General features: G+C 36.4%; 2 protein-coding genes and 1 long non-coding RNA gene across 4 annotated transcripts; all 3 read right to left on the bottom strand.

Annotated features, from left to right (window-relative positions):
• Window positions 1-1,291: 1,291 nt before the first annotated feature.
• Window positions 1,292-5,287, bottom strand: LOC110065588 (uncharacterized). Its single transcript, XM_089281555.1, has 4 exons — window positions 4,772-5,287; window positions 4,635-4,681; window positions 2,636-2,722; window positions 1,292-2,112 (listed from the first exon to the last, which is right to left on the bottom strand). The coding sequence occupies exons 3-4, from the start codon at window positions 2,697-2,699 to the stop codon at window positions 1,649-1,651; spliced, it is 528 nt and encodes a 175-aa protein (XP_089137681.1). The 5' UTR covers window positions 2,700-2,722; window positions 4,635-4,681; window positions 4,772-5,287; the 3' UTR covers window positions 1,292-1,648.
• Window positions 5,288-6,435: 1,148 nt separating this feature from the next.
• LOC149096695 (uncharacterized) lies at window positions 6,436-11,612 on the bottom strand. The gene is made up of 2 exons (XR_016204672.1): window positions 11,249-11,612; window positions 6,436-8,378 (listed from the first exon to the last, which is right to left on the bottom strand). It is a non-coding gene; the product is annotated as an uncharacterized LOC149096695 (long non-coding RNA).
• A 6,982-nt stretch (window positions 11,613-18,594) lies between these two features.
• LOC110065589 (uncharacterized) lies at window positions 18,595-22,172 on the bottom strand. Of its 2 annotated transcripts, none has more exons than XM_020772732.2 (4): window positions 22,048-22,172; window positions 21,143-21,170; window positions 19,972-20,047; window positions 18,595-19,316 (listed from the first exon to the last, which is right to left on the bottom strand). In XM_020772732.2, exons 3-4 carry the CDS (start codon window positions 20,033-20,035, stop codon window positions 18,853-18,855), a joined length of 528 nt encoding a protein of 175 aa, XP_020628391.2. In that variant the 5' UTR covers window positions 20,036-20,047; window positions 21,143-21,170; window positions 22,048-22,172; the 3' UTR covers window positions 18,595-18,852. The 2 variants fall into 2 exon arrangements, with proteins under 2 accessions (XP_020628391.2, XP_020628389.2); XM_020772730.2 differs by lacking the exon at window positions 22,048-22,172 and adding an exon at window positions 21,335-21,391.
• Between the last annotated feature and the right edge of the window lie 3,111 nt (window positions 22,173-25,283).

Raw genomic sequence — 25,283 nt, forward strand, 5'->3', positions numbered from 1 at the left:
TATTGTGTCTCTAACATATTGTCATTGTTACACAACAAATTTTTTATCGCAGACATCAGGTCCACATCAACCTCTGGCAGCCTTTAATTTAACCTACCATGACAAATAAAGTATATACGTCTGCAGTATGTATGTATATATGTATAAACAAGAGCTTTGAGTACTATGCATGCGGAGGCGTTGGTGTTTAACTACCATTTCTTAAGTTCTGACTAGAAAAACTGATAAACAAGTAAACAAACGGACATTTGAACGTAAATAAACGTAACAGATGGTATAACCTGTGTGGAGTGAAGAGAATTGAAGGGAATGACACGATGAAAAAAGAATGCACATCAGCGGGAGTGACTGGAGGAAGCGAAATCCTTTCTGTTGTTCCAGTTACGTTGACGTCGGTTGTGATTCAATGTAATAAACTCAAAACTCTTAAATAGCACAAAAAGAAGTAGTTTGTTCTCCCACCTTATAGTTATTAGCTACTTAGCCATGTCTGCATCTTTAAGCTTAAAGGATCCAGTCACTGCAGTTTGAAGTCACAACCCTTATGGTAAATAACACATAATTCACAAGCAGCTTAAAGAAACATCAATAATTTGATGTTCCTGGTTAACTGGCGAATCATTTCCTGTATGCTTGTTTTTGGACATATTTGTAAGATTAGGATGAAAGCACTGCATTCTCTTATTGACAGCAGAGCATATTGGAACGCCAGGGTTATTCTTACTATTGAAGCTATTTCTGAGATAAATTGTTGTAGTGCCATTATTCCAGCACTTAAATCTAGACCTTTTTTCTATCAGTAAATATCCCTAATTACATTATATAGCCAGTAAATATCCCTAATCACATTGTCTGGCCGGTAAATATCCCTAAATCACATTGTATATTCCGACGTTAGTGAAGTTGCTTGCGCTTCTTATATTTATGTTGAGATCGAGGGGTTTCCTGTTGCCCGCAAGACTTTTGATGATCTTGAAATGAAGCAAAGCTCCACTTGGATGGAATTAAAGTCTGTTAGTTTTGCGTTAAAAAATTTTGCCTTCATTTTGCATAATTCCTCTGTTAAGCTTTTTACCAATAATAAAGCCGTAGCGTTCATTACAGATTCTGAGCGAATGCTATTGCTGAAGTTGTTTTATGTTTTACTTCTGTTCATGAGAGCTAGATTGTCAGTGGAGTGGATTCCCCTTACGATTAATCAGAAAGCTGATTATTACAGTAAGATCGTTGATTATGACGACTGGTATGTTTCGTGTGCGGTGTAAAGAAGAAGAAAAGAAATTGACAACTCTTTGCCTAATAGCTTTGCTTTATTTTAGTTGCTCAAATTAAAACAAAATTAACTCGTTATGCACCTTATGTGTACAATAAAATTGCCATCTAATCACTTAGTTCAAACACAGTTGTACTCTACGTGCTCTATGGTGTACAATGATATTGTCATTTAATCACTGTTGAATTTTACAGCCTTACACATTTCCTATCTCCGTTTTTCCTTTCCCTCCAGACGTAAAGCAATATTTCGAATACTAAACGTTACTAGAATTTTTAACTGCTGCACCTGGAAAGCGAAGAAATAAACAAATTAAATCGTTTCAGAAAAATCTGCGTAAAACTTTTAACGGCAATCTTGTCAGAACTTATATTTTCAGACATAGAGATTGTAAACATTGCAGCAGACCCATCCTCCATTGTCGCTTTCAGTGTGACCCACCAAATCCTCACCATACCACAGTCGCAACTCTTGGCCCGAGCTCACCGAGTAAGAAGAGAAACGTGGCAGGATAATCTCAGGAGAAAGCGAGTTATATCCGGGTAACTCGGACCACTTTCCAGCACCCCCAGCGTACGTGAAAAACGGGTTTGGTGGCATAAGGAGGACATTGCTTGACGTTGTTATGGCAAGACTGACGTGATTTTTTACTGCAGGATTGTTTCCACAGCCCCAGAATGACCAGTAGGAAATGAAGCCAGTCTGGCACATAACGTAACCGCTAAGGTGGATCAGTTTAACTGCGGCTATCTTGCCACCGTAAGGGACGTTGAAACTGCCATACCGGTTATCCCTTGCGCCGAAACATACGGGATGATGATTTACTTTGACCCAGTGGTCTGAGAAGATGACAAATGCATGAGTCGATGAATTAGTCAACGTAACACCGACCTTGTCTTATTTAATATTATTTAATCTTAGATGTGGCTTGTGTTTGTAGCCGATATATCACACGCTCGGATTGGTTTATTTTAGGGCATTATACTCCCGTAATGCTCACGGGCCGATTACGGGCATGCAAAAACAAAGAAAAAAGTCAGGTAATAAACAATTTATAAACCTCGAAGGTTCGGTCCTGACGGAAGTCTCTCAAATCTCACCCTTGCTATCGCTAAGTCAATACGGCGAGGTCTCTGTTTGAGATCTTACTCTCGGTTAATAAGTACATGTAGTTAGTATTCTTTCCGTTACACTGACTCTTTGTAGAAGTTGCAATTCCGTTTTCTTTTTTTTCACTCTTCCAGGGATCCCCGCCACCAAAAACACTATGTCGACTGAATGAAACTGATACAGAGTTTTCTTAAAAACAAACAAACAAACAAACAAACAAAACAAAACAAGACAAAAACAACACATTCTTACCCAATGCTGAAACGGAAGGGAGTACCAAGAGCATCATTGTCACAAACATCAATTTTTGGTCCATGATTTGTCTCGTGGTAAGAGAATCTGCGCATTAAATAACCATAGCAATATAGCACAATGTTTTCGAAAACGCAAAAAGAGGGCTTCTTAAATGGACAATTCATTATCAAACAACTAGATTATGAGCTTGACCGAGTAATCTATGCGATTTTGAACCATTTCTTTATGCAGTAAATAACTCCGTGCTTTACAAAAGCTGTGAATGACTATTTAAAATTTGCACTTGTTTGCGGCATCATTTGTTTTAACGAATGAATGTGTTTCTTTTCGTCTTCTCAGGAATTTTTATAACTATCCACTTGTTTTATTTTTAAATGTTCCTCCGAAACATGTGAAAAACAGCAAAACGTCGCCAGTCTGCTCACCAATGGCTGATAGTGTACAATAGATCCAACAGTTTGACTGCGACTTGAGAAGTAGCGAAACCAAGTTTTAAACCAATGCCTGAGATCTAAAATCTGCCAGATTTACTGATAACTGGCTGTAGTTTTAAATGATAGCTCAGTCAAAATTGCAGAAACTTTAGCCGATAAATGAGATTAGAAGATTAAAAGATTTACCTCACCCCCCACCCCACCGAGTACATCACAGCACTTGGCTTTAGAAACATTTGAGGGGTTCAGAACCATATCGGGCTAACCCACCAAAATTTCATATTCGATGTTATTGTTGTTTCCAATCTAAATTTGGACCATCTTTTTAGTGGGAAAGTGGTCTGACCCTGAAAGGAAATGGGAGATTCTTTGGTACCCCCTGAACATTGGACCACAGTGACTTTCGTCACAGCTCTTTGTGGAACAATGGGCTAACCCTTATACTGCTGACCATTTGCCCGTTGGCTCACAGTTAGGCAGTACCATGTGCTATCAACAAAATGGCGGACAGAGGTGAGCAATTATTGAGCGGCAATTTCCATAAGAGAAAACGAAATCCTGAAGAGTAGAAGAAAAACAAACGGAAACGTCTTCCTAACAGAGGTAAGGAATATGAAACAGTATCAAAGTCAGGCGTGAAACGTACATTTGCAGCAAAACAACTGGGTAAAGACTGTCGCTGCCCGCTGAAGTGCTTTGAAAGAGTAACACAAGAACGGCGTGAAAATGTTTTCGAAGGTTTTTGGGAGCTTGGAGATTGGACTGCACAGAATGCCTTCTTATGTGGAAGTGTGAAAGTCACGTCTGTAAAGCGAAGGTATGGAAAGAAAGGCGAGACTTCTTTGCACTCGCGAAGAAATTATTCTCGTCAATATTACATAAACGACAACGGAATGTCTACTCGGGTATGCAAAAAGGCTTTCTTGGCCATTTATGCTATATCTAATGACAGGCTTTCTCGTGCTCTATCGAAAATGCAAAGTTTGGGATCTCCACAAACAGATCAAAGGGGTAGACATGAGCCTAAAAACAAAACCCCTGAAGAGGATGTTCAGTTTGTGCGAGCTCACATTCAAAGCTTCCCAACTGAGTCAAGTCATTATTGTCGTAAAGAAGAAACTGTATGAATTGGCTTTGACAGAACTGCGACCACTATTGTTATTATTTGTTTCACTAAGTCTTAAAGTGAACACTATAATACTGGTAAAGATAACTCATATCATGATGTAAATGATATTCCTATAAAGAATAAACATGTTTTCACAAGAAAAACCTTCTCAATATTTTTTTTTCAAAACTTAAATTAACAGAGCTTTTTCTGTAAATTAAATTAAAGTGGTTTAGCCCGCTATGGCTCTGAACCCCTCATTTAACCTTCTACTTAAAAAGCCAAAAAACAAAGAACCGGTATAACCAATTATAATTTTGTTCAAGGTATCGAAAAATCCTGCATCTAAGCTCATCCCTGATTACAAGTGAAAGTATTACCCAAAATGCACTATAGCTGCGGTCGTTCCAAAGAGTTTTCAGGGTGGTTATGTTTAGGCGTCTCAGTCACTTACCTTTAAATTAACAGGGATAATAAGCGACAAAAAGCTAAAACCTAAAACTAAAGAAAAGTTAAGAATACAAATAATTACAAAAAAACGAAGAAACAATCAAATTAAAGCCACACACGAACTCCCTTAACAATACTTACTCCGTGAATTAATTTTCTGTGAGCTCCTCTTTGAATAGTGATCAGTACTTTTCAGTGAAAGGGTTTTATGAGGTACAGTCTTTAAGTAATTTGTGGATTTGCTCAATTAAGCGAAGTCAAACATTTGCAGCCTTTTTAATTTGTCTGTCGTCATTTGCTTTCAAAGCGTAGTCCATTAGTGTTTGTTTGTGAAGTATCATCTGAAAAAATAAAATCTAGATGTTCTTTAGTAGAATGGAGTTTATAAATAATTTATGGTTTGCTCAGTTTAGTGAAGTCAAATATTTTAAGCTCTTTTGATTTGTTTGTCATGGTTTGTTTTGAAGGGGTAGTCTAATGGTATTAGCGAGATATCATCTGAAAAATAAAACCGACAGCATTTTTAACCTACAGTGATACCACATTTGTCTCTACTCTTGGCTAATTGAAAGACAACAGAGTTATTGAAATGTCTCACCATTTAGAAACAGTTCTAATTTTACGAAAACGTGGAAGATAATGTGGTTTAGAAAAGAATAAAAATAATTTGCACTTTTGAACCATAGCTATACACTGGAAAAGTTGAAAATTTACAGAGTATGTAAATAACATGTAATTAACATGTAAATAATCAAAAAGAGACTGTAAAGATTAATTTACATGATTTTTCCCCTTTTACATGTTTTGGAGGTTTCATGTAAAAAACATGTAAATGTTTCAAGTGAAACATGTAAATGATGAAGAAAACACTGTAAATGTTTCAAAGCAAAGGGCTAAGATCATGTAAATAACATGTAAACTGTTCCTGCAAATACTGTAAATAGCCTGTAAATTTCTTGTGATTCAACCTGGAAACCCGTAAATAACATGTAAATTTAATACAGGGAGGCTGCCATAATACTGTAAATAACATGTAAATAAAAAGGGGAGGCTGTAAACAACATGTAAATAAAAAAAATGGAGGCTGTAAATAACATGGAAAATGAAAACAGGAGCCTGTAAATAACGTGTAAATCAAAAAAGGGAGCCTGTAAATAACGTGTAAATCGAAAAAGGGAGTCTGTAAATAACATGTAAATGGAAAAAAGGAGCCTGTAAATAACATGTAAATCGAAAAAGGGAGCCTGTAAATAACATGTAAATCGAAAAAGGGAGCCTGTAAATAACATGTAAATCGAAAAAGGGAGCCTGTAAATAACATGTAAATCGAAAAAGGGAGCCTGTAAATAACATGTAAATGGAAAAAGAGAGCCTGTAAATAACATGGAAATTGAAAAAGTGAGCCTGTAAATAACGTGTAAATCGAAAAAGGGAGCCTGTAAATAACTTGGAAATCGAAAAAGGGAGCCTGTAAATAGCATGTAAATGGAAAAAGAGAGCCTGTAAATAACATGGAAATCGAAAAAGGGAACCTGCAAATAACATGGAAATTGAAAAGGGGAGCCTGTAAATAACCTGTAAATTGAAAAAGAGAGCCTGCAAAGAACATGTAAATCGAAAAAGGGAGCCTGTAAATAACCTGTAAATTGAAAAAGGGAGCCTGTAAATAACATGTAAATCAAAAAAGGGAGCCTTGAAATAACCTGGAAATGTAAAAAGGGAGCCTGTAAATAACATGTAAATCGAAAAAGGGAGGGAGAAACCCTGTGTGATTAATAACTTGTAAATAATAACTTGAAGAAAAATGCATGGAATGTACTGTTTTATTGTAATCAAATCTGTGGACCTTAATTATAATAGTAGAAAACATGCAAATTTATACAGAATCAGAAATTTATTGCAATCAGAACAAACTCAGTAAAATTCAAATAGTTTTTATATGCCATGAATAAGGTTTACAATGTACTCATTGCAACAAATAAAACATGTTTTCTTTTCTTTCTATCTATAACAAGACGACTTAAATGTAATTTTGTGCATGGCCAAAATATTTTAAAATACCATGACTGAGCTCCTTTAACCGAATTCAAGCACTTTTCAAGAAGACTACTAAAATTCAAGACCTTTTCAAGATTGTGCAAAACCATGTCATATTCAACTCTATTTAATTCATAAATAATAAAATGATTAAGAACTATACTGTTGTCAGCTACAACTAGTGAAAATTTTGCAATTTAGGCATATTACTCAATTAAAATTGTTTGCAAATGGATACCTGTCTTAAATATATACTAAATTCACAAAGTCAAATGTAACATAATGATAATACCTTTGTCATAAAACGAATGAATAAACTGTTTTTTTTTTCTTACTAAGTAATTAATGCAGGATTAAATTAGCCTTAATAATTATTATGAAAAATGTGGGAGGCACGATGGCCTCGTAGTTACATGTAGTGCGCTCAACTCCTGATCGAGCGGTCCGGGTTCAAGCCCTAGGCAGGTACATTCTGTTGTGTTGTTGGGCAACACACTTTACTCTCAGTGCCTCTCCACCCAGGTGAATAAGTGGGTACCAGCGAGTTTAATGGTGGGGTAACCCTGCAATGGACTGGCATCTCATCCAGGGGGAGTAGAAATAGTCCTAGTCGCTTCCTGCTACAGAAAGCGGGATAAGCTCCAGTCTGTTGGGCCATGTGACTCATATGCAGTCTTTACCTTTACCTTATTACGAAAATTACTGCAATGTAAGTGTGAAATATTGATCAACTTTTTTCATAGAGTGAATTGTTCTTTTGAAATAACAGAAAATAGGGAGAAAAAACATTTACCAAAAGATAGAGATTGACATTTTAAATTCATCATAAAAACATTCATGCCAAAGGAATACTACATTGTATAACATAAAACAAGGCTTCTGACATCTTTTAGGCTATGTTTACAAAGTCACAGTTTCCTTCTTTTTCCAAAACTGTACGGAATCCAAACAGGACAAACATTTTGGACCCCTGACAAAACATTCACTGTAAACAATATTCAAAATTTTACTTTTTCTTTTTGTGATAAAAAAAAACTGTACTGTAAAAAAAAAAATTCATAGGGACCTGTTGAAATTGAAAGGCCTATCTAGTACCATAGTTCCCATAACACATCATAAGTTAATAAATTATTGTTCTGGTACTACATGTATGTAAACATAGCCTTTGCTTTTAATGATGAAATCGTATAGCTGCTGTATTGAACAATAAGTATCAACCTAGCAATCTAAGATATTCAAATTTAATGCTAATTCACTAACACAGGTACAGTGTAGGTGATACTTCAAAGCATTAAAAATAATGTTTAAAGTGGTTGAATTTATGCCAGAAAGTGTTGAAGATCACCATGTTAGACTGTAATGCACCAGGGGCCCATTTCTCGAAGGTCCCAAAAAGTTTTCGCACCCAGAAAGCCATACCAAAATCTGAAATCTTATGCTTACAGAGCTGTTTTATTCGCTTATTCTCAATATGAACAGAGGTTTCCTTCACACAAGAAGTTTCAGGCATACACAGCTCTTAGTTTTTAGACACAGCTCAATTAAAGATGGCTTTGTGGGCCCGAAAAGTTTCCAGGGCCTTCAAGAAATGGACCTTGGACCCCTTATAGAGTCATAGGTACGGTAGACTTCTCAGTGGCTGATTTTTTCCTGATCAAGCATCAATGCCAAGGAGTATGCATGTATTGACCACTCTCGATTTTACTTCATCCTACAAGTAACATAAAACATTTCGTTAAATAAGATAAGTTATGGCTGAGTATGAATCAGCAAATTCTATGTATGATATCAATCAGCGAATTTTACACTGGAGTTATTATTTTGTTTCTTATCATTCCAATTTATACTGTGACATTTGAAATCGGACTGTAGCCGGTCATGTTGACCGGCCAAAGTAATTTTAGCTCGGTCATGTCTCTTTTCTGACTGGTCAAGATATTTACGAAAAAATCAATTACACATAATGTGAGCCAAATTAAACCCACAAATATAGTTTGTTTGTTCCAGTCACTGCTAGACCGTTTAAAGATTGGCTTAATATTTTTCTGAACAGATTTAACCCCAGTCACTCGAATGGCATTCCTATCAATCTTGAATGCATGACAAACAGCAAGTGAATGGTCTTTAGCTGTTCAAACAGATACATGTATGCATTGGTGTGTGTTTTCGTTAGAGGTCATAATAAAAAAGAGATAAAAACTCTCAGATTTACAGTTGGGGATTTGATTGTTTATTCAAGAATGAACAACGTGACCGTCTCAACATGACATGACTGGTCAACATGACCGGCGAGTGAAGTTTTTGGCCAGTCAAGTCACCATTCTGGCCAGACATTGCCCGTTGACCGGCCATTGTTTTGAGCCCTGAATATTCATCAATCAAACAGATCTTACATCTACATCTGTAGCTACTGTGTGACAAAAAATTTGCATCTCTGATTGGAAGGCACTGAATGTCAGAGGATGTAGAAGAACTAAACTCAAAATCTGTGGCAGTAACTATTCAATGTTCACTATCTCCTACATTGTAATATTCATGCACAATAAATCAAACTCCTATCAAACAATGTTTAAATAATAAGTCGAGTTATTTGCAGGCACAATTTGATTGTTTCTTACGTACACTTATGCTCTATTGGTGGACAAAGGTACAGATGATGTCATAAAAGTTTGTTTTTGTTTCTTTGTTATGTATTACAAAGCAGACAGATTCTATGTTGTCGTGCATCTGTTCAGTAATAGATCACAGAAGACATCAAAATGTGGTAAAAACATCAGTGACACACGCCTGAAAAATTCACAAATTCTGTGACACACTCTGGTAATGGCTTATGTGACTATTTTTTGTTTTTACCACATTTTGATGTTATCTGTGATCTACTCAAGGCAAGAAAAAACCCAGGTCTGATTTCCTCAGCCAAGTAAATTTTGCTCTTGGGCAAGCGAAAATAGAAGTTCAGTGGCCCAGTGGGCAAGTGAAATTACAATGTAGCGTCAGTAGTCTTGTGAGTCTGACTAAAAATGCCAGCTTGATAAATGATAATTTCCAGTCATTCCATTTCAAAACTTAAGACCTAAAGATTAGTTAATTATTAGGTTGAAAGCAAGAAATAGTTTGGAATCCGAGTGTACTTCATTCGCATTTGTCCTCTGATTTCCTTACTGGCCACCACACTGGCAGCTAATATTTAAGTGGGGCAAGTGAAAACTGAAATTGACTGGCCCACTGGGCAAGTGACTTACAATTTTTTTCCTGCCCTGCTACAGATGCATGAACAGATGCATGACACATGAAACCTACATGTATTTGGTAAGAGCCCAATTTCATACAAGTAAAATGTACAGCTGTGACAGGGCTCTAAAGTGCTGTCTGGTCATCCCAGGGTAAGGCAATCGATTGAAATAGATCCATAAATTGATATAAATCAATAAATTGAAATTAATGTAAGTGTTATCAGTGCTATTGATCAATGAAATGAAATTTATACTCACATGCTAGAAAAGTTTTAAGTTATCAGTTTGACTTTACCAAATCTATCAGTCATTAGAGAATCAATTGAAAGTTGGTCTCTCTTTGTTAGTTCACCTAAACTATAGAAAAATTGTGTCCCTCAACACAATGTTTGATTGTAACTTTTTTATGTAGATTTCAAAGGCACTACCAAAAACCCCCAAAACATAGTCCCTGATACATGTATGCCAGCAAAATATTCTGTTTACGAGATACAATGTTATGTTTTTATGCAATTGTATTCATGATTTCATATTTCACTTTAAATCTTTTGTTCATTTCTTTCTTATTAAATGTTGCTTAAAAGATAAGCTAGTATCAGCAAAATTGATAATGGTTATTGAAAATTTGATCACAATCGATGACTCATGACGAATCCTTTTATTGATTTCTGATATCATTGACTAATTTCTATTGATTGTTATGAAATAATCGATTGACTATACTGTGTCGTCCAAGACAAGTAGATATTCCTGCCTGGGCAAGTTACTCTTCCTTTTTTTCAAGTCCTGTGTAGTTTTCACAACAGTTTGAGGTACATGTATACCTCTTTATAAAGTATCATAGTGTTTTTTTTTTTGTGAAAGAAAATACCACAACATTTAACTTACTACAGTATCAGCACCAGTGGGTGTAATGTCCATGTACAGTTGTGTATAACAGCATATTGTAACTTGCATGTAGGTACAACTGTAGACACTTGAGTAACTTCAGAATACTTACTCTAGCATAAGAGAAATTTCTCTGCTGAAGATGGCACATTACATTTTAGCTTACTAGCATTCACATCAGAGGGCAACATAACCTTACAAGAGCATGCATCAGAAAGAATCACGAGGTGCATATAAGCCAATAACAAATGTCGCATGCTCATGCTCAGTTATCGAGAACAGATAATAACAGATAATAAAGCTCTTTATGCACGGCAGGTAAACATCGACAAAGTCGATTCCACAAGCAATGTCACCTCTCCTTGATAATGACACATTCACAACCAAAGGCAAAACGAAATGTATACGTATCTTGACGTTACTTTACTCTGCTCGTTCAATTTATGCAAAACTTGCTTACCTGTCGTTTTTGTTGCCTGTAATCGCTATCTTCAACTTCTGGGTAACGGTAAACTTTGCCTTGAAACCGTGCACGGTGACGAAGCGAAGGTAGAGTGGCTTTTGGCCCGCTAAAAGAGAGCTCGAGTTCGATGTAAGTTCCAACGAACTGCCAAACATGGCGGGAGAACCGAGAGAACCTGGTACCTAACATGAAGACCGCTGATTCCCGCCTGTTGGAGATCGGGCACTCACAAAGCTGGTATGCTCTTATAAAGGGACTGGGATAACAGTGATGGCAATGAAAGCACAAAACGGTAGAAATCACCAAAAAAAAAAAAAACAAAAAAACAAAAAAACAAAGAAACAGTGAACATGCAAGGGCAGACTTAGTTGTATTAATCTTACTTGTAGAATGTTCATGTTTCGGAATATTTAACGCTCTAAATCGATGATATTTCGTTCATTCTCAGCGGTTCAGGGGCACAACTGTGACCTCGAACTTTCGCGATATGAGAAGTTTAATGTTTGTTGTTTTCGGATTGTTAAAAATGTCATTTTGGGTACCGAAAAAAAGTCAGCTATCATTTTCGGAAAGGCGATAAGACCTAACGTTTTCGGGAAATGGACAAAAAAGCCCTAATAAGTTCGAGAATACTCAAGCTCCTGTAGAATAACCGAACAGATAAATTTTTTTTTGCGCAACCTAAAATTAACCTACAGAGCTTTGAAAGTACACCAGATAACCTAAAACAGCGTTGAAAAGCATTCGAGAGGGAGCGGTCGTTGGGTGTCCCTTATGGTTCCCTGCCTAACCTAACTCCGCGTCAGTTCAAATTCGGTCACCAGGGCTCTTTCCGTCTTGAACTCACACAACACGTGACGCTTTCATGGTCCTGCATGAATAAATACGTACGTCCGAGAATTAATTTTTCTCTTTTCTAGAGACGTAAGCTTGGGACGCCTGCATGTGCAGTAACAATTCTAGTTTTATTTTGTCGTTGTGGATGCGCGGAAAGTTCACAAGAAGACAGCTTAATTAGTGCGGTGTCGCACCCGTGCAACTTCTAGATTTTCCATTTACATGGTTTTTACATGTTTCTTACAGGCTCCCTTTCTTTCATTTACATTGTTTTTACATGTTTCTTACAGGCCCCCTTTTTTCATTTACATGCTTTTTACATGTTTCTTACAGGCCCCCTTTTTTCATTTACATGCTTTTTACATGTTTCTTACAGGCCCCCTTTTTTCATTTACATGCTTTTTACATGTTTCTTACAGCCCCCCTTTTTTCATTTACATGCTTTTTACATATTTCTTACAGGCCCCCTTTTTTCATTTACATGCTTTTTACATGTTTCTTACAGCCCCCCTTTTTTAATTTACATGCTTTTTACATGTTTCTTACAGCCCCCCTTTTTTCATTTACATGGTTTTTACATGTTTCTTACAGGCCCCCTTTTTTCATTTACATGGTTTTTACAGGGTTACAAACATAACATTTCCAGACTTTTTACAGCATTCGCTTGAATTATTTACACGTTCCTCACATGGTTTAGCAAAGCAATTTACATGTTTTTTACAAAGGCAGATACTGTAAAAGTGCGTAAAATATTTTACAGGTTTTTACATGTTCTTCAAATGATCATTGTCGACAAAGACAATGTAAATCACTATTTACAGAACATTTACATGCTGTACTAAAAGCTGTAAATTTCCTGTAATTTTATTTTACAAAACCCTAACATGTAAATTGTAATTTACAAAGAATGTAAATCAAGATTTACATGCTGTAAATTAAAATTGACATGTCCATGTAAATTTTCAACTTTTCCAGTGATAAACAAAGCGTATTGCTCATAGCCAATAGCATTAACAGCCAGAACTTATTTACCTGCAGGTGAATATACACGTTTATCAGGCTAAATTAGACCTGTGTATAATTGCTTTTAAATACTTAACTGGAACTTAGGATATTATGAAAATAAAGCCTAAAAAAATTCAAGCTTGAACGGAATTCAAACCCATGGCCTCTGCTATACCGAAGTAAATAACCGCGACTGTTATTCATGTCTTCACATCGCTCTCCGCAGTTCAAATTTAAGATCTTCCATATATTATTCACTGAAAATTTAAAACTTAGCTCGGATAAGTTTAAAATATCTATACTCTCGTGAAAAAGTCACGAGGAAAATGACATGTATGCTTGGCTTTCGCCCAGCAGCTTGGGTCGCACCATTAGTGGTGCTTCAATTAGCTGTCATCCTGTATTTGATTATCAACTTAGCACAAATAGACTCTAAGTGGCTCCTTTAATGAATTTTTTAAAAACGAAACAGCTGCGATCTATATTGTTTATTTTTCAGACCATAATCATAACTGTTTCTACTTGGTTTTGGCCACCACCTGCGAAATTTGATCTGCCGTGCCCAGTTAAAGTTTTAGGAGACTAATGTGTTGGCAAATAAATATTTTGAATACGTCCTTTATCGTCTATTTACCATGCTTTTCTGAAATTTGTTTAATTTGTTGAAGAGAAGTGACTTATACCATATTGTCTAATATAATAATTGATTCAATTGTCCGTTCTATAGCTAACTTTTTTTGTACAACATAAATTGTTCAACAAGTATAACCAGAAATCAATTTACCAACGCATTGAAATAAATGTGCAGAATATATTTTCTTAACTTCCGAGTATGAAATTTAGTTAATTTTTTTAATCTGGCTGTCTAAAATATTGCCGAGCTAAATTTCATAGAGACGTGAGGGAAATTTTTAAGCTTTGACATTTTTGAGAAATTTATATCACTTGATGGGGCATCTTGGTACTCAGGAAGGTAGCACGGTCCAACTAAATCCTTAAATATTTGTGATTGATTAAAATTTTTGTTCAGCTATCACATGAAACTGCGAAGCAAGTCAAGACATAAAAAAAAAACAACTCTCGTTTGCGCTAATCAGCAAATCTGAAATATTTCCCAGAAGGAGTAACTGTTGTAATGTATTTTCCTCCAGCCCATCGTATCATACTACGAGTAGCGAAATTAAGAAGACTACACATGCCTTAGATTTTATTGCTTAATTGGAAGCAAATAACCCTGGAAGGAAATAACGAAAAAACAAAATTGAAAAGTTTGCCTTTCAATTTAGCTTGCAAATGGAATCTGGCCAGGGCTTCTCACAGGTAGAGGGCGTAAACCTCGCTGCAGACTCTTCCATCGTAGAAGTCCACCAAATCCTCACCATACCACACGCGGAACTCTTGGCCCGAGTTCACTGAATAAGGAGTGAAAAACGGCAGGGCAATCTCTGGAGACAGTGAGTTAAATCCGGGAAGCGCTGCCCACTTTCCACCGCCATGTGTGAAGAACTGACTCAGGGGCAAAATGGCGTGATTGCTTGATGTTGTTATGACGACATTGGCATGATTTTTCAAGACGTTATGGTTGCCACAGCCCCAGAAGGACCAGGGAGTAATGCAGCCAGTCTGGTAGGACACGTAGTCGCTCAGGTGGTGTTATGTTACGGCAGCAATCTTTCCACCACAAGGGACGTCGAAACTACCATACTGGTTTTTCTTTGTCCCAAAACATACTGAATGCAGTTTGACCCATCGATCTATTAATAGAAGTGAACGGAGAACAGCAACAACAACCGCCATTTTATTTTGCATAATACAGAGAATATCATACAGCAAAAGAATACATTAATAATAAATAAAGAGAATAAGTAAAGGAGGGAGGGATGGAGAAAAAGCAATGAATGAAGCAAGCAAGTAAGCAACAACCAAGGAAAGACTGCCGAGATGGATGACTGAGTGAATGCACAAGAGCATAAATGAATCAATGAAGGAAGAAAGGAATTAATTATTTAATTAAAAAGTTTAAAACTGTTCGAGAAACAAAATCAGCTCAGCTTTCGCAGTCTTCATTTTTTAATCGATTGAATCGTTGAAGAAGTTGCACTGTACCTTTTTTCCTTTAAGCCCCCATTAATTGCCTTCCGAAGTTGTTGTTGTTTTTTTCTTGAAGGAATTGAGCTAACTGAGACTTTTACAAAATGTCTAGCAATTCTTACATAGCGATTTAGCAGTAGAAGGGACTGCCAACAGCATCATAACCCTCAGGGATCAACTTAAGATCCATAATTCTTCGCTAGGTACGAAATTCTAGAGGAGAAACAATATGAGAAACAAATGTATTGCAATTGAGACGTTAGAAAACACGAAAATAGGGACGTCCTCAAAATACTAAAACGTGTAGAATTCTCTAAAATATGCCAAAAACGGAGTATACTGAGCTTAATCGCAAAGTCCTTGTTCTGTAGAAATTGCTCATTAATACTGAATATTGGTATTAATGACTTTAAACTTCGAATCATCATTGTTGAATTCAATAGTCGGGACTAAAAAAATGTGGATAAGATTTAATTTGTACTTTTTTATCAAAACGTGCACTTGGCCAGAGCCAATACCAAACTCTATCCTCGATAATTATAAGCCAAGAGCATTCATAAAAATAGTTCCACTCAGCTTGAAATGCCATGATTTTTAATTCCTCACCACGGGCTTATGCAAAAAGCTCTTACTATTTTTACCTATTTCCAGTTCCTGTCAGCATCAGCTATTCCATGCAACGAGCCCTATTTTGGTTTCTTCGACGATCTTTCACTTAGAACTTTGAACAAGCCTAGCCTCTGTAATTTGAGATTACTGACTTACCATAGACTCTTGTTAAACTCTGGACCTGGGCTGGCGAAACAGCTACAACGAAAAACCACAGCGTAAGTTAAAGCGTAAAATTAAAGAGGATATCAGCAGATTGGATATTGGATCAAAATATGTGAAGATGAATTTAAAAAATCAAACTAAAGCCTACCAACTTTCTTTATGGTCTTAAAAGATAAATAATATATTTTCCTAAACAGCGCTAGATTTTCTTCATGGTCTTAAAAGATAAATAACCTATTTCCCTAAACAGCGCTACATATTATATTCATCAGAACGTTTTTTTTTTCTTTTGGACGTGAGGCTGTCCAGTGTATTCGTTTTTGAAAAGAGGTAATAAACTGCAGAAATAAAAGTATCCATGCATAAGTCTAAAGACTACTGATAATGGATTTCTTATGGCACTCTAATTGTATAAGCGTTAGATTCCACAATAACAGATTCGTCATCATCAAATTGTGGAAAATGCAGATTTAATTAATGAACGCAAAATAGGTATATATGTATAATAAAAAGAGGTTTGCCTTTTAGGGAAACAAACCTATGTTCGTATAAAACCTGGGCGTTGATCGAACTAGCAGAACTTCAAAGTTCTTTGATTTAAACAACTTTGATATAATCACCTCGTTAATGCAACTAAAGATTAAATATGAAAACAGGCTGTGTTAACTTAACTCCTCTCAACACTGTCTTTTTGCTCTTCAACTGAGCCAAAATTAAATTTCCAATTTGCTCGCTTCTTTATCTGGATTTTCAACGGAAGGATATTTTTTCGCAGAGGAAGCTATTTTAACAAGCTGACTCGTCCAACTAACACACTTGATTTTAACCAAGTGACTTTGGTTTTAATGATTCGCTGAATGCCATTAATTTATCGTCCACTATGTCATCTTGCAAGTTGAGCCTCGATGTTGTGCATGAATCCAGCTGCAAGTTGTCTCACGCCGTTCTATTTTTTGTTTGGGAATGCACATGTCGATCAGCACGTTCACAGAATGCAAATATCGCCACAGAAAATATCAAAAATATAATACCAGCTTCAAATTTAGTAATTTCTCCTTTAATATTATCAAGATTGAATAGTGTATTTTCCGTTAGCTTTTGAATGTAGTCACGTGCGTGCAAGCGATTCAAGCGCTGTCCTGATATGGTGCTTCTAACAACTGCGAGTATAGATACTAAAAACAACGTACAGTGTTTCTATTTAAAAATAAAAAAAAGGTGATCTCAGTTCCTGCTTTGGTCTCCACTCCCAGTCAACAACCTGAACCGATCATTGGAAAAGGTTTATGTGAATTTCGTTTCCATACTAGCTGGGTAACTAGCTGCATCAAGAAATTTTGAAGCTCAATTAACGCAAAAAAGCAAATCGCTCTCTGTATGAATTAGACCAAGCAGCTGAGTTATTGTTTGTCTACTTTGTCTATTTTCACTCCATAACTTTTTCACTTGGATTTAGGCGTGAAACCTTCGTCATCTAATCAGGTATTTTTTTGTGTTTGGTATAATATTCTTGCTTGTCACATTGACCAAATAAATCCCGACTGGAACTCTGTAGCTATCTTCGGTGTAAAGTTGCTTTTCCGAAACTTTTAGCGAGGAACATGAAGCTGATAACTTTCCTTAATTAATATTATGACACTTCCTAAGAATTTTAACAATACAAGATGAACCAAGCACTCTCTTTTCCGAGCAGCCTTGTTTATTTTATCTACCAGAGTTTTGACCGTCATTGGCTCATTTGTTTGCGGTAAGAGTGTTTGGTCGTCATATCAGCAACGCGTTTTTTCTCTCGATTTGTATTTCCTTTCTTTACTAATTGTGCAGAATATAACATTTTCGTCATATGCATTGAGAAGATTGTCCACTGAAGTCTGGTTACATGAAATGTTTTCTTAGTACCCATGATAACTTTTTTATCCTTGTGCTAAAGCCTTAAATCGGCAAATAGCATTGTAAGATAACAAGAACTACATTTTACCTATAACGAAAATAAATATATCTATATTGTTTATGATCACAACAAGACTTGGCCTCGGAAGGTCTTTGGCAGGCCTCCCCACTTACCCTGTCAATTGCAAAAAGGAAACAGGAAGAATTTCTTGCCTTAAAATGCTAAATTGCTTATGAGAATATAATTCTAATAAAGTCCGGTAATAATCGGCTGAAATTGTGCTTTTGATCTCGCCCATTTTATATCGGAGCTCCGGCTGCCCAAAAGGTCGCCAAGCGGAGCCCCATACTCATAGAAACCCATGAATCGCTTTTCTCATGGTAAAAATGGATAGCGGTATTGCTTTTGGACGCATACACACGGCTATGGCGGCGACGGAGACGACGACGACGGTCGTATTCCAGCTAATAGGACATGCAGCCTTAGTTAACAGTGTACATCTTTGATATTGCACATCCATTTTATGGTCGATTGACACCTGTCAAAACAAGCTATCCACTAACAAGTATCGTCCAGGAGCTCCCCTTTTAGGCTTGGCTAAATCTATATATTAGCCATTTGCACTAACTGAAATGAATCCCATGTTTATCCCTTATTCATGATTCAGCACCAGTAGAGTGCAATTAAATCCTGCAATTTATTAATTGATATGATTCTATTTAGAAAACAAACTCGGGAAAAAAAATTAATGCTCCAACTTTGTTTTTATTTCTGCCAATTAAAAACTCCCCTGTCATGTGAGTATTGCCATACAATCAATGAGGACAACAACTGACCCAAACAAACTACAATGAAATTCAGACTTTTTCTATCCACTTAAGGTGGCTCACAGCTAGGTATAGCAACAAATTTAAAAACCGAGCGTTATTCCAGTTCATTTATCCGTGTACATAGCTATAACGTGAACAACAATGACATTAAAGGGTCGTCTGGTTAGGGCTTCTCAGGCATAAAGAACGAAGACATCAGTGCAGACGCGTCCACCATTATCGCTCTCTGTGTAATTCACCAAATCCTCAGCGTACCACAGACGTAACTCTGTCTTCTCCGGCATCTCATAAGGATGGTTGAAAACCGACAGGACAATCTCAGGAGAAAATGAATTGTATCCGGGAATTTTAGACCACTTTCCGGCTCTGTTCCCGATGAACTGGTTCGGTGGTAGAATCATGTGATTATCTGACGTTGTTATGGCAACATTGACGAGATCTTTCGCGCCATGACCACATCCCCAGAAAGACCAGTTGTCAGCGTTATGTTTGTGACAGGACACGTAGCCGTACAGATGAACCAGTTTCACAGCGGCTACTTTACCACTCAATGGAATGTGAAACGCGCCATATTGGGTATTTCGCGTACCAAAGCACACCGGTGAAGCATTTGCCTTTTCCCAGAAGGCTAAGGTGTCTGTAATATAGAGTCGCATTGTTACATTAAGATACTAACTACATATAAGTATAATTACCCTGAAAGTTTTTTGCTCGGCAAAAAGGGGAGCAGAAACATGAACACTACTATCGTTTGTCCTTCAATTCTGGTTATCACAGAATTGTTAAAGGTCTGGATAGTAGGAAGATAACAATTAATTTCAAATGAATGACGACAATTTGAAAATTTACGGACTTTTTTCGGCAGAAACATCTGCCTTCATCGGTGTGTTACAATATGTGCGTAGAGCATAGAATATGGAAAATGCTAATGAGTACAATAACGGGAAGAAGAGAAAAAATGCAATTAATTAAGAATCGCGTGAGAATTACTACAGCATTGTTAAAATTTCGAAAACAAACTGTCTTGTGAGCATCCACTGGCACTTGTTAAACATCGTTTCACTCGTCTGCTAATGATCATGAAGGCGCTGAATAAAAGACAAACCGTTAGGACGGCCCTGATTGGGGAAAATAAAATATGTAAGATATCTGAAGCCACAGAAATCGTGAGCAGTCCATCGATTCACCGAATAGAGAAACTATTAAAAAAAACTACCGATAAGATACCTACCACATGTTTAGAGCACATGAACTGATTAAAAATACTGTCCGCGTTAAAAAATAACTACTACCTGCTTGTGTTTGCGAGTAGGTCAGGAAAGTCAGCAGAACACACAAAGTAGCCTTCAGTCCCATTTTGGAGATGATCTGAAATTAATTCAAAAAAAAAAAAAAATGTGCGGAAAATCACATCATCATTGGCACTGAGGTTGAAATTACTTTCTGGGAGATCTTTTAGGCAACTTTGTAACAACTTTTAATGGTTGGTATTTGACTCGTGCGCTGGGGTGTTGGAGATCGAGTCAGTTGTGCAAAAACGTTCGTTTCCCGAATCCAGCCAGCTGCGGATCCAGCGTACGGTTTCATAATAACAGGAAAGTTCAATATCTGTGATGATCTCTCCTCTTCTTTTCATGGAGGTTAAATAAGACAGCCTATCGTGAACATTCGAGAAAACCTGCTTTTATTCTTCTCATCTGCAAAACTCTCAGAATTCAGAACTTTGAAAAGGACCTGGTGAGTATGGCTTAATTGAATATTTTCGCCTTTGCGGATAAATGTTGAACCAATAAAGAACAAAAAGTGCAGAATTGCAGTGACATGCCTATTCACAATAAGAAATCTATTTCATAGCTCCTCGAAAATCAAATAAGTAGAGCCGTGAAGCTTTACATTAGTGATAAGTATGATTGTTCGTGAGTAAAAGCGTTCTCTCTATTCTCTCCCACTATAAAAAAAAAAAAAAATGTGCAAAAAAATTCATTCAAGCATGCTTACTACAATTCGATAACAAAAGGATGGGGGTCACCGGACTCGTTGTTTTAGTTAGAAGCACATGAAGCTAAAATTAAGGGTTTTTAACGGGTTACACTGTTACCATGGTAACATTATCAGTAGCTTAATTGGCCAAAACCTGCTTGTAAATATTGGTGATTTATTTACCTTTATTATTGCATCAACTGAAAACCGGTATTAATCTATTGATTAAAGAATTAATACTGAAAAATGCTGGAAAAGGTTGCGAGCCACCTTAAAAATATCCTTGATTAGTGTGGGACATTTCATGAACCGCCGAAGAACTGAGGAATCCGTTTATTCCGTAGAAAAGCTTCATATTTTAAATTATCAATTCCTGTGTCTTTCCACATCGTTTACAGAAGTCTAACATTTGTTTCCACTTTCCTTTTTTTAACCCAGAACGTTGAGCACATGACTTGTTGATTAAATATCAAAATCACTTACCTTTGGGAAGCTCAACAGAACTTAGCACCTGTATTGAAAAAAGAGAAAAAAAGCTTAATATAGAACAAATTAAAAGAAAAGGCGAATCAGGAACAGAATCAAAAAGGAGAAAGAAAAAAACAAAAACAACAACAAAAGCCAGGAAAAGCAAAAACAAAACAAAAAATGCGAGAGAGGTTTCCGAGTACTTACTCAGTCTCGCTGATGAAACCAGACTGAGCCCCGTGTTGAGGAGCGATCAGTGTTAAACGTTAGATTGGTTTGTTTACATGCCGTCTTGTCCAATGGAATTAAGTCATCAATTTTTCATTAAATTTGTTTGTTAAGTTTGTTTATTTTCTCAGCTTAGGTCACTTGTCCATAATTGATTGTTTCCGAGTTTTATTCCTCCTGAATACACAAAAGCTTTTCCAATAACTAGTGATACTAGATTAGTCATTAATTGTTGAAAACAAACAAGATGAGTTTTGTTTGGCAAGGTTGTAAACAAATAATTTCGTTTTCTAATTTTTCCTTAGGCCTAAGTTTGACTGATATCGGAATTTATTGTCATTTGATTTTCTAGATTTTTAGTTCTCTGCGTTTACAGTTTTATACGATCAATTATTGTACATTTTTACTTTTAATTTTTAGAAAATACTAGGGCCGTGGATCACCTGTCACTAGCTAATTAGCTAAGCGTAAACTCCACGTTGAATAAAGTATCGTATCGTATCCCAAATTGCAAAACATAGCTACATGTATAGGGATCGATTTAGAGAAAATTAAAAAAAATCTTTATCCTTTGTGGAAATTTAGCTGTTGTATTAAATAAAACTGCAACTTTAAACTAAAAGGAGGTCGAACAGATTAGATGTTGCGTTAAAAGACGCGAAGAATTAAAAAAGGAAATCTGATCAACTTACTTCCTGCTCTTTAAAGGTAAATAAGCTTTTTCCCTCATGAGGAGACGATGTTATGTTCCCGACAACGATTTTTTTTCGACGTGGATTTTTCCAATGGAAAGGAGTCAAACATCTGTGTTTTTGATTTGTTTGTGAATAATATCCATAGGTCTAAAAGTACTCATACTGGATTTTCACTTGTCACTCTAATTATGAGAAGAGTGAGGTTTCACATGAACAGATAATTAATTTTTTCATTATACAATTGGGGTCAATACAGATTTAATTATGATTAGTAAACGGTGTATAGGTATATGAAATAAAGAAGGGGCTTGCCCCTCCGAGAAACGAAGCAATGTTCGTAATTACACGAGCGTTAAATCTAACTGTCAAAATTTTAAAGTTTTTTTGACAACTTTTAAAAAAGCACGTATCTTCTTATTAAAAGTAGATTAAACATGAAAGCAGGCTGTGTTAACTTAACTCTTCTCAACATCTCTTCAAATCAAAATTAAAAATGTGTCCAATTTGCTTGCTTGATCGCTTCTTTTAACACTGAAATTCCGATTGTCAACTTAAAGATATTATTTTTCAGAGGAAACTATTTGAACCAGACATGTTCAACCAACACTTGCACTAGCCTGTTAATTTAATCCATTTTCGCACAGTTGGCAGTGTCTTTGGTTTTAATGATTCAATAAATGCTATTAATTTGTCGTCCAGGATGTCATCTTCCAAGGTTTGATGTTTTGTTGGAATTCAGCTGCACGTTGTCTAAAGCCTTTCCCTTGTTTGTGAATGTAGATCAACACGTCTACCAATTGCAAATTCCACCATAGAATATAACAAAAAGCTACCAAAAGCTAAAATACTTCAATTCCATTTTGAAATATAAGATTTAAATTAGTTAAGTCATTTCTACTTTAATAGTACTATAGTTTGCATGAGCTAAGTTGTTGCTGCTGGGAAGACTGAGTAATGTTAGCTGTTCTTAGCTTTCCAGATTTAGCCATGTGCTACTGAGCAAGCACTCAGTTCAACCGTTGATCGTGAGTCCTGATTTTGTGTCTATAACTCGTCTCCACTGTGTTAGGACGCAGAGCTGAGTAAATACCAGAAACAAAGTATTGTATTTCTTATTTCAAAATAAATTCCAACTTAACCTAGCTCATGTAACTTAAGATGTTCTTTCTTGCTTTAGATCTGTTCCTTGTCTTATTTCGATTTTGCTAGTTTGTCACATTGACCAAGTAAAGGCTAATTGGTGATTTATCTTCTGTTTGAACATGCTTTTCTAAAACTATTAAAGATCGAGGAACAGCCAATATCTTCCATTAATTGTGAAACATTTTTTTTTTGATTATAGAAGTTGAACAAAGCACTCTTTTTACCAAGTAACTTTGGTTATATGAAGGCATCAATGATCATGGTATAATAACTGCGATGATCCTTGATGTCTAGATATCTTTCTCCGCAGTTCAAGTATAAGATCTTTCATGTGACTTGCAAACTTGGTTACGCTATCTATCAGGAGTCTGGACGTCATTGGTTCATTTGATAAAAACCCTAACTCTAAAAACCTAACCCTGAAAAAATGCTTGTAAGCATAAACTTAAAACTTTAAACTTAAAAGTTCTGTGCGATGAGTGTGTTTGTACGTCATTTCAGCAACGCGATTTTCCCCTCGTTTTTTTTTATTGCCTTTCTTTACTAACTGTGCAAAATATAACAATTCTTCATGTTGGAATATAACGTTTTAACGTCTAGCGACATTCGATGTGCTAATAACCATGAGAAGCTTCTTATCCTTGTCATAAATGCTATGAATCAGCAAATACCACATTTCACCCTTAACGAAAATATGTCCATAATTTTATGATATACAAAACGAAGTCTTCGCTGTGAAAAGTTCCTTGGTAGGGCCAGTTGCAACGCTTTTGCACGTAATGTCTCGTCGATGTCGCTGTGCTGACATATAAATATTTTACTATTATATAGAGACGTGTGTTTTACTGGAAAATACATCACTCGAGAAATTCATACGAAACCACATCCGGGACTCGAGTGGCGTATTTTTCATATCGTCACTAGTAAGGATATTGACTTCATTTCCCACTTTATCATCCAGGGCCGAGTTGTTCGAAAGCCAGTTAACGCTAAACCACGATTAAAACGTCCTAATCGACGGAATAAATTTGTCCTTCGATTAAATTCTGTTCCACGCAGCTCGATTAGCAGTATCCAAGAATTAAACTAAGGGTTGAATTTAACACACCTAGCGAGGTGGATTAACTCGCTAATCAGATGAAAAAGCAGACAAACAGTTAAGCAATAGAACACTTTTTCCGTGTTTACATAGCCTCATCTAAACACGAGGAGGTTTCAGAGACAGCTATGTAAACCCGAGACGTAGTCGAGGGTTTGCATAACTTTCGAGAATTCTCCCAACCCCCGAGTGTTTAGATGAGGCTATGTAAACCCGGAAAAAGTGCTCTATAGCTTTTATAAAATAATTCTCAAAACAACGCAGGAAATCTAAAACGTGACAACCGTGTTTACATACTCTCATCTAAACACGCGTATCGACCAATGAGAGAGTGCGTAGTGGCTCAGTTATTTTATAAATCAGAATGGCGGACTTACAGTTTGTTGATTTTGCTTTAATGCCGGGCCCGGTGAGAGAAGAAGAGCAATTTGGGCTACCTGACGACTTTTTCCCGCGGTTTTTCACAAGACGGACGCGGACGGATCACTGTTCGGCGATCCGCAACTTTTTTACACAACGGGGGCGAAGCAAGAAATTTCAACATTTCCGCTCTCAGAGGTAGAAATCGTCGCTTACTAGCCGCTGTAATGTAAAAGGAAAGATCAGTGGTGGAATTAAAGACTTTTTTGGCTTGATAAAGGCGAGGATTTTATGGGCAAAATATTGTGAAAGTTTCGTTTACTGTTGACCGTGCTTGTTCTTCAAAAAGTTGCTTATCTCATTCGGCAGAATTAAGATAAGCTTAATCAATCTCCGTTCGTTAGTTTATTGCTTTCCTCTTTTCAAGTATTTTCTCCTAGCCAAACTACTTTATTAGCCCACACGAATAGAGGCTATTCTAAATTTCTAAATTACAAAGAAGTATATAAGGCTGAAAGTTAGACTGGTAAGCGTTTTTAAGAGCTCACTGATTTTCCGGCTGATGCATGATTCAGTGAGCTCATCTTGCACGGATTTTTTACCACAACTCTAAATTTAATTTAAGCATTTT

This window comes from Orbicella faveolata, unplaced genomic scaffold, assembly GCF_042242905.1.
Source record: "Orbicella faveolata isolate gen_17 unplaced genomic scaffold, um_ofav_v1 contig_48, whole genome shotgun sequence".
Classification (NCBI taxonomy): domain Eukaryota; kingdom Metazoa; phylum Cnidaria; class Anthozoa; order Scleractinia; family Merulinidae; genus Orbicella; species Orbicella faveolata.